Source organism: Botrytis fragariae (assembly GCF_013461495.1).
Source record: "Botrytis fragariae strain BVB16 chromosome Unknown tig00000012, whole genome shotgun sequence".
NCBI lineage: Eukaryota > Fungi > Ascomycota > Leotiomycetes > Helotiales > Sclerotiniaceae > Botrytis > Botrytis fragariae.
Window position 1 is genome coordinate 1,316,114 of NW_023500989.1, and position 18,109 is coordinate 1,334,222.

The 18,109-nt window shown below is 42.9% G+C and overlaps 4 protein-coding genes across 4 annotated transcripts; 1 reads left to right on the forward strand and 3 right to left on the reverse strand.

Moving 5' to 3' along the window:
• Positions 1–899: 899 nt before the first annotated feature.
• On the reverse strand, positions 900–1,546 carry Bfra_002637 (uncharacterized protein; the record flags this gene model as incomplete). Its single annotated transcript, XM_037333053.1, has 3 exons — positions 900–992; positions 1,015–1,111; positions 1,251–1,546. The coding sequence occupies 3 exons, from the start codon at positions 1,544–1,546 to the stop codon at positions 900–902; spliced, it is 486 nt and encodes a 161-aa protein (XP_037195181.1).
• Positions 1,547–8,975: 7,429 nt separating this feature from the next.
• On the forward strand, positions 8,976–10,877 carry Bfra_002638 (putative bzip transcription factor protein; the record flags this gene model as incomplete). The annotated part of the gene is made up of 2 exons (XM_037333054.1): positions 8,976–9,748; positions 9,803–10,877. The coding sequence occupies 2 exons, from the start codon at positions 8,976–8,978 to the stop codon at positions 10,875–10,877; spliced, it is 1,848 nt and encodes a 615-aa protein (XP_037195182.1).
• Positions 10,878–14,211: 3,334 nt separating this feature from the next.
• On the reverse strand, positions 14,212–14,708 carry Bfra_002639 (uncharacterized protein; the record flags this gene model as incomplete). The annotated part of the gene is made up of 2 exons (XM_037333055.1): positions 14,212–14,331; positions 14,571–14,708. The coding sequence occupies 2 exons, from the start codon at positions 14,706–14,708 to the stop codon at positions 14,212–14,214; spliced, it is 258 nt and encodes an 85-aa protein (XP_037195183.1).
• A 1,014-nt stretch (positions 14,709–15,722) lies between these two features.
• On the reverse strand, positions 15,723–18,078 carry Bfra_002640 (putative cell cycle inhibitor nif1 protein; the record flags this gene model as incomplete). Its single annotated transcript, XM_037333056.1, has 11 exons — positions 15,723–15,791; positions 16,066–16,082; positions 16,180–16,207; positions 16,325–16,338; positions 16,398–16,431; positions 16,496–16,533; positions 16,693–16,791; positions 16,886–16,962; positions 17,075–17,088; positions 17,259–17,900; positions 17,971–18,078. 11 exons carry the CDS (start codon positions 18,076–18,078, stop codon positions 15,723–15,725), a joined length of 1,140 nt encoding a protein of 379 aa, XP_037195184.1.
• Positions 18,079–18,109: the final 31 nt, after the last annotated feature.

Below are 18,109 nucleotides of genomic sequence, written 5' to 3' on the forward strand. Positions count from 1 at the left end.
ATGTCGCAGTGGAGAAGTCTCAGTTGGTATTGAGGATGTTGCAAACATCTGGTTCTTGGGATGCATCCACGTGCAAGTAACATATCTCTAATCGGTTGACTTTGCGTTCTAAATGGCCGGAGAAAGTCACGAATATCATGCCAAGGAAGAGCATTTCCTCATTTACGCATCTCTTACGAACCTGACATTGCCTGTGGCACATACACCATGAAAAGACTTACGGTTTACGTATAGGCAAAGATCACCTGAAGTAACATGAAACCGAGAGAGTGCCCAGTAAGCACTGGTAGGCTAACCTTACGTCGCCAGCCGTATCCAGTTGGTGGCGTCTCAACTTATTATAGACAGGATTTCAGTTGGATGCTGTTTGAAATTATTTCTGGCATTCAAAATACTCCACTAATGTCCCTCTTTGCCATGCTTTAGTCATGTTACTCATGTACAATCATAGGCGAAATTCAGACCATACTCCACTTCGATACAGCTACAGTACATAAGAAATGTAGCAAATATATTAATACCCCGTCCCAATGCGAACCTCACCTCGGCCGATCACGAGAATTACTGGCAGATACCAAGACCCATCCGCAAAATCTTACATGTTGCATACCACATGCATATCTAGTGGTGGCGGTGAAGCTCCTTTGTTTTTCCATTCCTATTCGGATTTCCGCTTCTACTTCAATATTGCGACTTCTACTAGGCTGTCTTCAGGTTGTCTTGAGGCAATATTTGCACTCTGGGAATGCTTCAGTACGAGCTCTGTTGAATAGAAAGATAAAATGTTGAAGCGGCAATGGATAAAGTGATTATTTTTTCAAGCGCCACCGCTAATGCACTGTACTGTACGTCGCACATACTTCCGTAAAAAGCACGCAGTTCTGGGCTGGACCCCATTTTCATGCCACTGAAGATATCCGTGCTTGCTTGCGAGCGATGCGATTCTCTTCTCTGTTGAAAGGCAAATTGCCACTATCTAGTGATCTCTGCGCCTATGGCATGTGCATGTCTTACCTTTGCAGGAATTTGCAGCACGCCAATGCGGTGGTCTTTTGTCGGATATCCGAATTGAGGCTCCTTCTCCCCCCCACGTTTCAAGGGTCCTCGTATACTATTTCTTGTTATAATTGTGAAGTTCCGCGTTATGCTTCACTCTATAGTACATGCAGGTCTCAAACTCAGTTAGACTTGATAATTATGCTTCCAATCTCTTTATCAGAATCCAACTACCAGACTAACACACGAAAAACTCTATTACGAAAAGTTGTACGATACTCGACAAACCTCGTAACACCATAACGTACAGCAGTTCGTCATTATGGGTAAGAGTCTTTGAAAATAGTCCGATAACGAGATAACTTACCTTGATCGGTACTCGTGGAGTGGAGTGGAGCTGCTTTTCTCCCCGCTCCAATCGCCAAGCGCTTTTTCTGATTTCTTCACCGCTCTCCGAGTTGCGTAGATCGATTTGGAAAGAAGATAATCGTCGGATAATGGTGGAAAGAAGAGGCTGTAAGCTTTGCGATTGGGGATCATAAGGTTTCATTATCAAAATTGAAGAGAGGCGTATGGTAAACGACAATTATCCTGTTTGGCACCAACAGAGGATCACCAAGCGAATCAGCGGTGCATACCCCTTACCCCAGCTCCGTTCGAGTTCAGTCAGAAGCACTCATCAGTGGTTTCGTGATACGGACATGCTTATAGCATCAAGAGGCAAAGTTGAAGATCAAGATCGATGCTCATTTCCTGAAATAGTATGGGTGCCTAGATACACAAGTCGCCGCTTCTAGATCCATCCATTTCCGAGTAGCACAGCCCATCAGATCACCACCTATAGCATTGATATTCCTTTCGTTCCAGTACCCATACTCAAATGCCAGACCTCGAAGCCTTGAGATTCATCCATCAGTCTCTATAGATCGTCGCGCTTGCCTGGGCTCTGTCGCTCTAGTTCATCTCTCGTGATGTCCTTTAATTCCTTCTTTCAATCTAACTCGGTCTTCTCATAGCCCCTCCTTTCCCCATCTTCCTTTGATCCTCTATACACAGGGTTCAAGATATCTGAACACAGGTTCCACATTCTCACATTATCTCCATACGATCCATACGATCCATAAACTTTCGACCGATTCAGACCCTGATGACCGTTGGAGCAGCTTTTGGTGATCCTAAGCTCCTCACACTCGTGAGGTTTCATTTCTCTTCGCTCAATGTGCCGTAATATGCGCTCATCGGATACCACGGTTCTTCTTCCTTCGTGATCGTTCGAATATTAGCGTTGAAGATATGTCATGCGCCGATGAATACCATCAATTCACTTCTGGTCACAATACAATCACCTGCCTCAATCTGACATAGCTCATAGAATCTTGCCACGGCCTACTGACCGGTGGTCCCTTTCAAGTTGCCTAAAAGAATTTACGAATGATTCCAGTCAATGGATCAGTAATCAAAGACGAAGTAGGTGAGTGATTCTTTAAGAAGCTAAACCCAAGAGAAATTTAAACCCCATACAATTTTGAATCTTTTTGAATTCAATCAGAGGTTCGTGCCGGTTGAGGACGGCTCATTTGGCGGTCAAGCATCAAAATCCCAGGAATCAGTGAAGAGTTTTCTCACACCCAAGTAGACTTTCCCCGCGACAGTAAAGCATGAGGTAAAAATTGAGACAAACTGTAAACCATAGTTCGCAGTTCGGCAAGCGGTCAACATCGGAACTTTTCCCCTCAAACCTTGTCCCGGTTAGGATCCCCCCTAAGCTGAATACCCCTCCCCTCTGCTCGCCTATATACATTCTAATTACTCAAATTTTTCACGCCACCATCATCATCGTCACTATACTACCAAAGTAAACAAAACAAAAGTTGAAAAACAACCCCGCGGCGATAGACAGGCCACCAAGCGGTCAACACCGGGAACCCACACATCACGTTTCCGGTAGCTTGGTAACTTTGATAGCTTAGAAAGTAGAAGACCCGATGTGGAGCTGCGGCTTCCCATCAACACTACAGTAGCGAAACAGTAGCGAACGGCTACCTGCACCGAGATGTCTTCACCGCACCATCATTCATTATTTCATACTTCGACAACCTATGCCATATGGGTTTACTCCTTTTGAATCTGGTACCGTGCTCCGTACTCGGTACTGTAATGCTGGAAAGTTATGTGCAAAATTTCTTAGCTTCATTTGAAATGGATATCTATTGAATGGATCTGGCTGGGGTGAAAATGTAATGTATCCCACTTGGAAGATCGATCAATCAATTGATTTGAGAAAGAAAAATTGTCATCCGTCCCCAACCAACACGACCCACAACACTTTAAAGCCGACAAGTACGATATCGGTAGATGCGATACGATAACTCATGAAAATCCGAAAATCCTCTGATCAATTTAATCTAATCGGCGAATCTCGGGGATTTTCTTCGAGCTTTGAGCTTCGTTTCGAAATCTTCAGATCGGATGAACCCACTTTGGCATTTCGTAATTTGCTTCTTATTCATGCTCTATTATTTAGTGAAATTGTCAAATTATACTTTATCCGTCGGGGTTCTGGCGATCTACACACAATAAACCTATATTGTACGTACGTCATTGGTCTATATAAGAGCACTTGTTATAATATGGGACACCTGTTATGGGGTTGACAGATAGATCCACATGTATGTAGTCGGAGAGGTCGTAAATCTAAAGGTTGAAAATGACAGGGAGAGGCGAGAAGCTAACATGCCTCGTGAGTAAGTTAGAACCGCATATTTTGATTCATGTTAGACAAATTTGTATTGTTCTAACGGTTCAATAGACCTGTATCTGGCTCCCCTCCATGTTCATATCAAATGGGAAGATTTACGAGGCCCTCGAGAAGACCCTTCTCAAAAGCATCTCGAGCCTATCCCTCCGAAATAAAACCTGACTCTCAGTAGATACTGACTCTGGCTTGCATCATTCCTCAAAGTCTGAAACACAGACCGACAATCCTTCTCAGATCAGGCTTCACTTTTCTCAAGATTCTCATGGGACAGTACTTTGGTATACTTCGTAATTAGTGGCTTTGCTCTTCTTTTCTCTTCCTTCAAAGTTGGGTCTTTGGATGTTCGCTTCCCAAATCCCAGGCGGAACATCCGGATCTCGACATCAGATCCTAAAATAGATGAGCGGTGAAGAATGTGAAGACAAAAATTCCTATGAAAATTATACGAAAATTCTGCCTCAACCTTGACGTTTTTGAAACTTTTGGAAAGGCTTGGAAGCTGGTAATTGGTAAACATTAGATAATTGGTAAATATAAGACTAAAAAGCTGTGTAGTAAGAAGAGGCTGTAGCTTTGGAGGAAGTAGGCCGCGGCTGCGCGGGTAGTCCCATTTGACAGGTTTGAAGGTCTGGAGAAGCCAAGGTGAAAGATACACTTTAGGTGGGCTGAGAATAACAGAGGATACCGCGTTTCTGAAGGAAGAAGAAGATTGTGAATCAAGTGAAATCTCGATGTCCATTTTTCCATCACTATCTCACCAAACAAACGCTTTTTTGAAAATCATAACTGTTGTGATATGATAATCATGAATCATGGGTAAGAAAATTCCCAGCCCCCTCAATTCTTCCAATCGAAACTTAGATGAAAAAAACAATAAGATCATGATTCAATTGTAACGCGTCCATGGCGCGACTGCCAGTGTAAGCAAAACCTGGAACGCCTACTCCGTAAAAGAAGCCAAGTGCACCCCACTCAGGTACATCCAGGACCCCAGGTACTCTAGATGGGATTCAGCTACATGTAGCATAATAGCATTTGAGCATTTTTGTTCGCACTTAAGTAAAAGAGGATCATGTACGAAATATAATTGTTTACCCGAAGTTTATTCGGTCTTCTTCTGACATTCTAGAAGAAAGTTTAGAAGTGTCTCTACTAGCATCATCGTAGTCGGTTAAAGCTTTAGACCCCCTTCATCCTGGGGAGGTCCTTAGGTCAAGCCCACTTCACAGAGGAGGGAGGTTCTGAAAGTCTATCGGGAAATTTATTCCTCAAGGGAAAATATCCAGAATGAAACAAAATTGAAAATGCCGTCATACGCGCAACTCTTTCATGCGCCCTAAGAGATCATTTTTCTAAGGACTAGGGGTGGTAGGCGATTTACCGATACCTCCGTACTATAAGAGACAAGATGTATAGTAACGGCAGTTCAATTCAGGAAGGGCTGGAACTGGGCTGCTGGGCTTTCGGGCTCTCACCGATTGAAATGACAGATACTAGGGTACCGGAATCAACCCTGCGGTCTTCTCTTGAATAGCAGTGATTAAAAATCGGTTTCGTACCCGTCCATCTTTCCGTAAGGTGCCTGCCGGCAGGCTCCAGGTAGCGGGAGACGAGGCCATGAGGTTGGATCTTTGTGCGGTAATGAATGGTATGAATCGGTGTCATGGAAAGCTACCGAAAGACTTGAGGGCTTGATTTACCAATGATTAGCTTGCCCTACCTTGACTTGGGCACGCAGAGCTTACGATCATTTGATTAGGTAGATTAGGTAGAAGTGAACCTAGGAGTATCACCTATCATTTGAGGCTTCACATTCACACTCTTACAAAGATACTGCATTCTGCGACCGTTTGAGGAGGCCTAGTGTAGTGAGAATACAAGTATTCATGAGTCGTGGATGAATGGATTTGCTGCCGAATGGCAAGGCCCAAGAAATGGGAAAAGGTGGGGATGGTGGTATGAGATGAGATTCGAAGAAGGCATTTTATTTGATGTTGTCATCTAAACATCTTTTACGGTTTACCTCGTTACCATCCGTTACCCGTGCTTTATTTACGATCTAGATGGTTTGATCAGCAGCGACCATGAGTGAGATGATCATGAAGGGGAATCTTGAGATTAAGCGAAGGGAAAATGCCACAATTGTAGGATCAAATAACGATTCCTTTGCCTGAAGATGATGAAAGTAGACAAATGATACCCCCAAAAGGGCTTTTTTTCTCCCACAAGAGCAATACGCGTGATCTTTGAAGTGACCTTTTTCGAGGGTATCACCGATTGCCTCAAAACATTTGATTGGTGCTCAAGGACCATCATTTTCTCGTTACGAGCCAAGCCCTGGTGGTATCAACGGGAAGCCGGAGTTTAACAGATTATTCCAATGATGAGAAAGTGTAGAAAAGATTGACAAGGGTAAAGAAACAATCGTATGCAAAACGTGAGGATATAACCTATCGGCGGCTTTCTTTTTAGGATTTTGATGCAAGCCCTCAGAATCAAGCATAACTCCATAGATGCCCAACCTGATGAGAGCAGGGAATAGGAAGGAGCCAAGACAACCATGTTGACTTTGCGTTCCCATGGGCAATTCTCAAAGAGTTATAGAGAATTAGAGATGGATTATTTTGATCCAGTGCCCATTTTTTATATAATCCGAGTCGAGATAATTTGTTAGGCACGATGTATTTGAGAGCGGGAAGCGGTTGATGGAGAAAAATCATCTGAATTCTCTTATGGTTAGCCCACACAATTAGATCAGGGTTCTAAGACAAACCCCCAGAGCTAAAATGGTAGTCTAATGTTTTCTTACTACTGTGTTACCAAGGTAAATTGTAATGGTAAATGCATCTCGAAGTACAAATTTCTGAGTCCAAGCAAGTTCTAACGGGTCTATTGCCCTTTTGCGAATTCTTCTCTCGCTTTTTGGAATATTCGACAGAAAGAAAAAAAGAAAAGATAGATAACCGAATGCCGACGAATAGTGGAACTATTTTCTGTCTTGTCTATCGAGCTTCTCTTGTCAAAGTAACCTTATTATTAATGATCGTAATCTACTCTGGGTAGTTAGAGTAGTCAGTCAGCCTGTCAGATCTAATCCATTACCTCGGAGAAGAGCATGAATGATCCAATCAAAGCTTGAACCCCTCCCTCATCATATCATCCCTCACTCCCGTATCGTATGCAACATCTTGATTTACCTGGGTTCGACTGATCAAATGCAACTTATTCAAGGCTTTGAGCGGGAAATCTTAAGATTCGATTGCCTTGGATTCAAATGCAATTTGTAATGAATGCTTAATGGAGAATCAATTATCTTCTTTGGATCTCTTGGACATTTTATTTTCCCATCTAAGATTTACATCCAAGATGTAAAAGTAGGCACTATCATGCTGCTATGCAATGGAAATGCAAGCACTAATCGTTAGCACCCGCACTTGCCTTGCCTTTCCCGCTTTCATACCGCTGGAATTGAGGTTTAGTCTAAAAGGGAAAGAAGCAGTCTTGTTTTCTTTTCTCTTCTTCTGTTTTTGTGTGTGTGTGTGTGTGTGTTGACGATATCCTCCGGATGCACAGAGTTGGAAATCTACGTATCGCGAACAATAGATCGTCGAGATTTGGAAGCGGTGATTAGACAGACCTATACAGACCCATGAAGATATACTTCGTTACTTGTTCGATAAAGTAATTGGGGGAAAAGAAATTATAATAAAATGCAGTATATAATAATTAAAGAATCAAGTGCCATCCATATGTAAAGAAGAAATAGCATAAAGTATCTCATAAATCAAAAGGCTAGAAGTCTCCACAAGTTGATCTCTAGGTTCCTTTCGACTTTCGACTTTCGACTTTCGACTTTCGGGTAGTACGATAAATCTTTCCCCACCCGCTGTCATGGCCCATTGCCCATCATTTCCATCCACTTACTCAATTATAAGTTAAATGCTTTATTTGGCCCATTCATCCATTGACGCATTACTCCAAGAAGTATAGTACACAAGAAAGAGGGAGAGAGAGAGAGAGAAGGGTCCATATCGTAACCATGCTAATCGCATCACCCCCCCCTTCACCCCTTCACGGTTCCCCTCCAAAAGTACTTATACCTAGTATCATATCATGTCATGGGTGAAGGATTGGGTAAAAAGAAAATAGACAAAAACAAGCACTCGTAATATGGTAGTATCGTAGTATCGTCGTATCGTACTAATGTAGATTAAGAAGAGCTAGAAGAAGAATAAGAAGAGTAAGGCCCTTGAAAGATATTAACCATATATGTCTCATTATTCATTAATCCATTATTAGCTCATTATTATTATTATTATTATTATTATCATCATTATCATTATCATTATTATTTGATTATTTCTTTATTTTTAAAAACATCCGCGACGACCCATCCATCTCATGCTCTCACCTCATTATCCGTTTCCCAGATTTCCAGACCCCTCTCCCAAGATATCCACATTATCTAACCCATATCTACCAACTACATTCTTCTATTTCTACCTGCATACTTGACCTACTTTTCTAACGTGCTTCTTACTTCTCTTGTCTGCTGCACCAACTGACTGCAAGCTCAAGCTCTACTACTTGCTGCACATTTTACTGCAACTGCAACTGCTTGCAATTCTGCACTACCACTCCTACCACCATACGACCCATACGACCACTCGAACCAAAAAGGGACCCAACAGACTTAGACTTCTTACAGTCCTTTGTACCTCCATTCTCCACTTCAGATCAAGCCATACAATCCCGTCCTGCTGTTTGTCTCGCCCGAAGTACATCGGAACCCAGACTCAACCCACTCATACACCACCACTCTTGTCCCTCACATATCAACTGAGCATCTCCCACCCAATTCCTACCTCAAAATATTCATATCAAACATTACCATCCTCATAAACAGTCACTTCTTTTGTTATTCTTGTCTTTTTCTTTGACAGAAAAACACAGCAAGTGATTTGACTCTACACCCAATCATATCATTGATTAATCCGCCCAAAACGAAATTATCTTTTTCATATCCTCTCCCTACCCCGATAATTCAAGTTTTCGTGATCGTTGACGATCTATCGATAACATTTATCTTTTCTCACCGCCACTATTTATCTACTTTACCCCATCTCATCCGAAAATAACTTCGCTTCCCTCAAACCCACCTCTTCCTTAACCACAATACCAACCCACCCTCACAACAGACCACAGCAAGAACTTCTTTGCTATGGCTGCCTTCCCAATGCACAATTACTACAGACAATCGTCATTATCTGTCGATACTCAACCCCATAACTACTTTGAAGAGGACGAAGGAAGCATTCTTGATGATAACATCCTCGATCACTCTGCATTAGATTCCGGCTTAGAAATGTCTCCACCCATGGACAATAGCAGGCGGGAATCCTTTGCAGTATCTTCGACATTGTTCTCCCCCAAGGCTGATGAATGGCAACACGTCGACATGCAACCAATGGCATCTAACAATCCCTTTGTCGAGCACAACAGCAACAACCCATTCATGCGTATCGAGGCTGCACAAAACGCAACATATGGACATTCAAATCACGGCTGGGGAATGGGAAATGGTTCGGGTATGAGCACACCAATGCAAGGTCATGATGGGCTTCCATCTGATTATGAGGTCAATGTTCCTATCTTTCAACGTCCCGTGCAAACACCATTCACAAACCCTGGAAACCATCAACTACCTCTCTTCTCCGCCAATGGCTCAAGTCATCCATCTCCACAAAAGGACTGGTCCGTTTCAGAGATGGATCATCGTATTCCAAAGCGTATGCGCCCACACAGCCCAACTCTTCGATCGCATCCTGAGATGTCTAGAAGGGGTGATGGTATCCGAAAGAAGAATGCCCGTTTCGATATTCCGGCCGAGAGAAATCTCACCAACATTGATCAACTCATCTCTCAATCCACCGATGAGCAGGAAATTAAGGAGCTCAAGCAGCAAAAACGTTTGTTGAGAAACCGACAAGCAGCGTAAGTACATCATCTGATCCATTACTTACATCCATTGGCTAATCATTATCATAGTCTTGACTCACGTCAGCGAAAGAAGCAGCACACTGAGCGCCTTGAGGACGAAAAGAAGCACTACACTGCTTTGATTAACGATCTCGAGGAGGACTTGGCCGAGGCAAAACTTGCTTTGGATGAGTGGGCTCGTAAAGAGCAACACTACCAACAATACATCGAAAGCTTGCAGATGGAGAAGGAAGAGATGGTGCGAACTCACACCCTCGAGACCGGCGACCTCCGCAAGAAAGTGAGCGTCCTCACAGAGCACATGCAAAAGATGGAAAGCACTGCCATGTCAACTGTTCCCAGTTCGACTGGCTTCTCTGCCGACTACTCTGACATTGATGGTATGAACATGGATGGCAATTGGGACAACATCTCCTTCCTTAATGACTTTTCCATGGAAAGTGAGATTAAGGTTGAGAATTCAATGGTTTCCGCCAAGAAGGTCGACACTTCCCTTCTTAGCGAGCCAGAGAAGCCTGCTGCCCAAGGTCTCCTCTTGATGTTGCTCCTTGTCGGTGCTTTTGTCGCTTCAAAGGGTTCTTCTCCCAGCATTCCTAGAATGTCGGATGACGTTCGTGCTGCATCTGCAACACTCCTCGAAGACGTGTTCAAGGATGCTGGCATTCAACAATCCGCTTCTGCTGTTTCTGATGTTGCCAACGCAATTGCTCCTCTCCCATCTGGTTCCTGGTCTACCACTCAAAACCCTTCTTTGGGAGGCAACGAAATGGTCGGCGTCACATCATCAACTCTTGGAGATCTTGCCAACAGTCTTTCGCAACCAACAGAAGAACAAAACAACGAGCAACTCTTTTCATTGTCTGCAGCACAATACAATGGGTTGACTTCTCAAGATTTCCTCGACAATTCTCCTGCTACAAGATCAACATCTCAAGGACGAAAGAACCTCGGTGAATCACTTGCTGCCATGCGATCGAATTCCAAGAAATCGGCCGCAGAGGTTTACACTCGATCATTACTATGGGATCAAGTTCCAAGTGAGGTTGTTAGGAATTTTGCTAAGTTGGTCTCGGAATGTAATTCCAGGAATGGTCCAGAAGAGTGCGATACCTCATCGGGTTAAACTTTTCCAAGTTTCAAACCTAAACATGTCATCCAAAAAACTCTACTTCGACAACACAAATTCTTTTACTCTTCGAATAAAAACTTTACGGCTTTTACGATTTTACGGCTTCATTGCGAACAGAGACTTTGTTGCTCACGCATCTTCTCTTAATGTCTCAATTTGTTAATGAGCGAAATAGCGAGCGTTTGAATTTTTTTACTTGAATTTTCTATTTTATGGCTTAATGGTTCTTATGGTTTTATGGTTTACGGATGGTTATTTTCATTTTCTCCTTTTTTTTCTGTTACTGCATCATCGTCATCATCGATCATAGTTAGCGACGGGTCATCAAACTTGGGACTTTTTCCTTAATTTCATATTGATTATTATTACTTTCGCCAGGCATAAGACGAACATCAGATCGCAGCTGGACAGCAATGGGAATACATATATTTTGTAAATTGGACGGATGGGGATGGAGGATGGGTATTCGGAGGAGATGGATCTCTATTGGATTGGAAACGGGCATTTGGAACGGAAGGGGGTGGCTACTCTACGCATTACACATCGCACACCACAAGCTATTACTAGCAACCAATTTTCCTTATACATTACCACTCAAAAGTTTCATTACGACTACGTTATCACGAACTATTTCATGAATATTATTTTATCAATACCTACAACGACATAAAGATACACTCTACGCAAATACCCCTCTCCAAGTTTGTTCCAAATTGAAGCGTTTGCTTTGAAATACACAATCGATGATTATCTTCGCACATACATACATCCTATCCTATACTATCCATATACCAATTCAGAATGTTTTACGTTTTACGATTACTCGCGATTTCTTTTCCAAGACTCACTCACGATGAGCAATGACATGCAATCATGACTGATGAATGAATGAAGAGGAATGAAAGATCTACCTCGCGGTATTATCGAAGAGGTATCGAAAGATCTAAAACACACCACATCGACCGATTGCGATCAGATCATCGGGATTTCCTTCCAAAAAATCTCCTTTACAGATTTCGGATATGTCATTTTGATGCAGTATTTTCTATATCTCAAGGGACTGTTTTTCTTGTACCTAATTCGGTCCTATCTGTTGTTTTTGACTTGTGTTGTCTATCATGGAATGGGGGGATTATGAGTTGCTTGTTTAGAAACTCAATTTTTTGTATTTAATTTTGACTTCACTCCACATATACCGTAGGATGAGACGAGATGGAACAATCAGATAGGAAAAAACACACAGGAAAATGGTCAATAATACATGAGATTCATATTCAAACTCTTCCCTTTGCTTGACGTGATTGTGAAAATGATGCCTAGATAGTGACAGTGATACGAGTACTTGTTTGTGACTGATTGCTGCTGTGTTTGTAGATTGTGTTGCTTGAACGACTTTCAAGGTTTGTCTTGGGTTCGTTCTTCTGGTTTCACCCCCGGATTCAGTAAACATGTACTTGGCCAGTAATAATGGAGTTTCTCTTTAGACTTGTTTCCATATTTGCCCATGCCCTTCTCGTATGTTTACTCATATTCCGATTATCGTTCCTTCTATCTATCGATATCTCCGAATCAAACACCATGTGCCCACCAAACAGCATTCAAATCAGCATGCTCTGTCTCAAATCCAACAACCAATCTCCTTCTCTCCCTCCTTCTATTCCCCACTACATCACCAGTTCTCTCCTCACATTCTACCTTTCCTCAACTCCACTTGTGAGCCGGGCGATCCAATGACCCTTCACTATAAGCCAATCAAACAAATTCCCTTCCAAGTGTTTCATTTCTACGCCCATCCAGGTTCTCAAAACGTTCGTCCAATAATTACCCCATCATTTCTGAAACAGACTTGTTTCTTTCTCGCCCCATACTCTTTACCCCGTGAAATACGTGGTGTTTCATCTTTCAAAAAAATCAAAAAAGTAAAAATTCTTCACTCCAAGGGTCATGTTGGTTTGTGGACCTCCCTTTCTGCATGTGTGAGTTTTCCCCACATCTTTTTCATGACTTACCTAGGTAGGTAGTGTCTTTTACGATTCCCACCAGTGACCCCACTACTCTGCTCCGGAGACTAGTGCTGTATGGTATGGAGATGTATGTATGTATGTATGTATGTATGTATGTATGTAAATGCATGTCGCCCAATTCGTATTCCCGTCTCACATGTAGATATTATACTATACATGTACATCATCGTCGCTAGACTCACATTTTCCAAAACTTAAACCCTAGCCGCATTACCCTCCGTTTAATGCCGAGTCAATGCTCTCATTCCTCCTCGTCAAGACTCAGGACTCAAGACTCGAGAGGATCGAGGTCCCCACTATCGCGAATACATCTGCAGTAGATCGCAGTAGAGTGCAGTAGATACCCTTCACCGCTTACAATGGGATCACATCTAACCTCTAAGGTAGAGTGGCAAAGACGATATGGAGTTGTAGGTTTATACTACTGCAAACTTTTGTTTCGCAGCTTCGTAACTTCGACAGAGATCCGCAAGTCCACACTAGCAGATAGAGATAAAGTGTTTAGCAGCGGACGAATCCGGTATACATCGCATGGCATTACATCTACATAGCATCGCATCGCATCGCATCGCATCGCATATAGTTTTCTTTTCCATATACTTACAAGTTACATGACATAACATTTGTATCTTCGATTATAACCTCTTTAGGTCTTACATACACATAACATCACAATACATAACCATTTGCCGTAAGTTTGGCATGTACATGACAGTACATCGCATAGCAGTACATGACATATACATGACATAACATGCAAGACCCTTTTTTCTTCAACTCAACTTCGAGTTCGCCACAAATGCAAATCCAAACGCGAATACCATCATGTAGATGCACCATGCAAAAATTCACGAGTGCCTACACATATCACAAATGACAAAAACCTGCAATAGCGAAAATTCTTCAACAACTCAATTTAAAATCACGTGGAATTATACGTATTGTTGATGTAAAACATAACGGCTAGACCAGACGAAAGTAGGCGGACATCCGTGCCGTATTCCAGCCACAGATCGTTCATTCGTTCATATTCGGGCCCCATTCATCCCAAGATATGAACCGATCCGAGATTTAGACGGTTCTAGTACTCTCACAATTAGTGCTCCCAATATGATACAAAAGCCCAAAATGTAATCGAAAAAGTTTAAAGAAAAACTGCTGGGGCTATTTTAAGCACTCAAGCTCACTGCACCGCCTTGCCGTCATACTATATCATATTTCATTCTGCCATATCACATTTTCTCACACCCGGGCCACTTCCAAGCCTCCAACAACGCTATGAAAATCCTCCATCCTTCCCGCACTTAGCGTCCAGCCCACCTTCGCAGCAACCCAGCATTTTGCACTGCGGCGTTGAGTTGTCGTGCCATACATAAAATACATACGTATATGACGCCTTTTTCATCGCTCGCAGCCTCGCATGCCTACGTAGATAGCCCAGTGAAAACTCTTTCCAATTGACTCTTCGGATTGGATCTCTACATCATACATGAAAAGATGAAACGTCCTAACTTTGAGCCTGGGGTACCATGTGAGAACGAACGAATACATCATACTTTGAATGTTTGAACGAATGAGAAAATTCAGAGAGAAGAGAAAAAGCCAAGACCCATTGTAGATCATGTACATACATACAGTATGCAATCCACCTACAGCTACATACCAATAAATAAGGCATTAGATAAGGCACCTCAACAGGATCTGAAACTGAAGCTCGAAACAATTCCCACCCCAATGCCTCGACGCCCCGCCATAATGGATTACACAAAGTCTTTTGCTGTGCTGTGCCACCTGTGGACATTTCAGCACGACAGAGACTTCTAAGACGAAAACCTCGTGAGCATACGAGTCCAGTTCCTGTATGTCTCGGTCATGACTACACCTGACCTGCGTTAATTTGGGGTTGTCTGATGAATTCACTCGTACTCATGCTTAATTACTTAATTAGGTAAATGCTGACTGCAGCACAAGACTCAACTAAAGTAAACTAAAGCCAAAGCCAAACCGAGCTAAGCCAAGACCCTGATAAACCAAGGCGTAAAAAAGAGAGCAGTAAAAATCAGGTTTAGTCGATGAATGTTGAAATTTAATAATAGAACTAGTATTAATAGAGTTATAAATAAGCCAGCCCACCTCAGACACCGTGCAATACGTCAAGATCTTCGACACCAATCCAATGTGACCGTTATGATTTTGATGAAAATAAAATACCAATGAATAGTATTACCCAATACCAGGCCCATACACAAGGAAAAGCCCCTAGTCCAACTGAAGTAGCTAAAGTAACTAAAGACCGTTCGTTCTCTCGATCCGACCCGGAGCTTAGCGAAGCAAAACAAGTAAGAACGCGTGAACCAAACTCATTAGTCGTTCGTCCAGAAAAGTATTTAGTATCTCCAAAGAGTTACCCCACTCCCAGTTCTTAATATCTAGAAGTTCCGTATTTGGATTTCTACTTCTTAGGATTGTATTTATCCTTCCAAATCCTACATTCATTGTAACCAATAGAAATCAGCAAACATCTCTTTACAAGGGTACAATTCTAACCGACATTGCCGAACAGACACTGATAACCAATTGATTTTCCGTACCAATGTACCTCTAAAATGCATGAAGGTAGTGGACGCATATCGTCGCACCCCACTTATTAAAACAATGAACGAACGAACCATCACTAAATGACTGGGAGCGGGACTGCCGCCGAAAAGCATACGGACCATAAGATAACCAGGCTGACACAAGTACTTCATACAAAGCGGAAAATTTCCAGAAGGGGTTTCTGCAAATACTGGGTCCAAACAGGAAAAGGGAAAACTCACCAAGAATTGCCCAGTGTTTTTACACCCGCATTTTCGGCCTTGCGAAGATAGTACGCTGCTCGGTACTGCAAGAAATTTGAGTTAGCATTGACAATGGTAGCGGAAACCATACCCAGAAAGAACCATCAGCCTCATCTTATGACTGGCTAGGAATATTTCGAGAGTTTGCAAGGGGTTAAGCATTCGGTTGAAGTTGCATGAAGGTGGCCCCATTGCTGCCCAAAATGCGACGTAAGGGAACCATGCGTACAGCGCAAGCCACAGTAGTTGTTTGTTGGATCCGAGACTGGTGTCTGAGTGGATGGATGGGAAGTTCTGGCGAACCACGGGCGAACTTACTTTATCTTTTTTACAGCCTGGAGAGGGTAGTGGTCAGTATATTAGATCAGGCAAACGGGAAGATTACGAGCTCGACGTCGAACTTGGTTGTTGGGGAGACGTGAAGACGCTTACCAAATCCTTCTAAGTAGCATCGTGCAACCTGTGATGAATAGTTAGTTTGCCTAGATCAAAATCTATGTACTACAGCATTTTAGCCCGACATGACTGTCGGCAAATTTTTGCTTTCCAAGTAGGAAGGACGACTTGGCAGGCTCACCTCATTCATACTATCTACGGTAATGTCAGTGAATGGCCTGATAATTGAGTTTTCGCGAAAGCTTTATGCATACCTGTATCTCCAAGTTCTGCAGCAGTTTGGTAGTACTACAGCGACGTTAGTAATGTACAAGCGGGCTTCTCCGCGACCCAATGATTTGAATCCACTCACTTTCTGAGCTGCTGTTGGATCTTTTTTGACCCCCCAGCCTAGAGAAGACCCAAAATGTCAGTATTACTTGATTAGGAAACTCATTTCTTGATACTGCCATTGACGATCAAGGGGTGTATAAAAGTCATTAACATATAATTGAATCGTGGCAGGAAGCTACCAGAAACAAAGATGACAACTCAGTGGAATATCCTCACCATTTCTGAAGCAGTTTGCTAGCTCATAAATCGCAATGACAAGCTCCCCCTTGGCAGCTCCCCCTTTCATTTTTCCGGATTGCAGCGCAAGCTCCTCGACTTGTCCACGAAGTCAGCACTATGCCAATATGAGAGATCATGACAGATAAAACCCTATTTGAAACGTGACGGGATACTCAGGGTAGGTACATACTTGCTGCTGCATTTGATGCTGCTGCCGAAAGGTACGTGACGGCTTCGGCTGGACTGGCTTGACATCCCCAGCCATGTCTATATTGTTAGTTAAACCCTGAAATGGTAACAATCAAGATTCAGAAGAGATCGACTGATTCCTCGATCAGGCGGCGTGATATAGGCCGCATAAAGGGTCGTCTTGACGTACCTGAGAGCAAGACCCTGTATTGAATATTAGCAATTGGACCGGAGTGTGCCCCTGACCGAAATCTTTGTTGGCAAGTCCGGCAAAGTCCAAGAAAACAAAGTTGATAGAGTTGGTGAGCTAGCTAAAGCTTCACCAAGTCTATGTCAGGTGAAATTGTGATAGAAATGAACCAAGTAGAGCTTACATATAAGACCTGAGAAAGAGCATTATTGGCACCATGAGGGTCTGCCAATCTTTCAAATAGCTTTGTTGCTTCTTCCAAGTGCCCTTCCTCATGAAGTCGAATAGCTTCCTGGAGATCATCATCCACATTTCTGGTAGCAACCACGCCCGAGGGGTTTCTTCCCGGACTTGTTGCCCTTGAAATTTCTCCAGAATTTCTGTTCCTATGACCTGGTGGACTGCCACAAGATGAACCTGGTCTGCTTATCGACCTCTCATTCTGCTGTGCCAATATTGTAGCTCTCTTCTCCCATTGTACTTCCGCATCTCTATCACCTATCGCGGCCTCTTCCACTGTAATCTCCGGTAAATCACTGGGAACATGCGACGATCCTACCTCATGCTTGCGCAAACCAAAACGTTCTGATATTCTTTTGCTATTGTGCGCTGATTTCGACGTAGATCTATCACTAACATGTGAAGAAATCGATACGCCAGATGTGCCCGAGTTTCCAGATTCGCGCGAGTTGCTCCTGGGCCGTCCTCCAAACAATCGACTGGTTCGCGATTCATTATTCGGTTTGTTCACTGACACCGAGGGTTGCAGGGATGATTCCGAAGAAGAGAAAGTTGGTGGTGATATTACTTCTTGTGTATTTGTATCCTTGTGTCATGTTAGCCATGTTGTAGCAGTGAGGTATGAGTTGGTACGCTGTATGTAGCAGCAGGCTTACACTTCTCATGAATGTGAAAACTGGACCAGCTTCTGGATCGGCGCGTGGAGAATGCGCATCATTTCCTGCGGTTCTATCTTTTTTCTTTAGTAAATCAAGAAGAGGCATTTTGTCATGTTAGTTCAAAGATCTGAGGTTG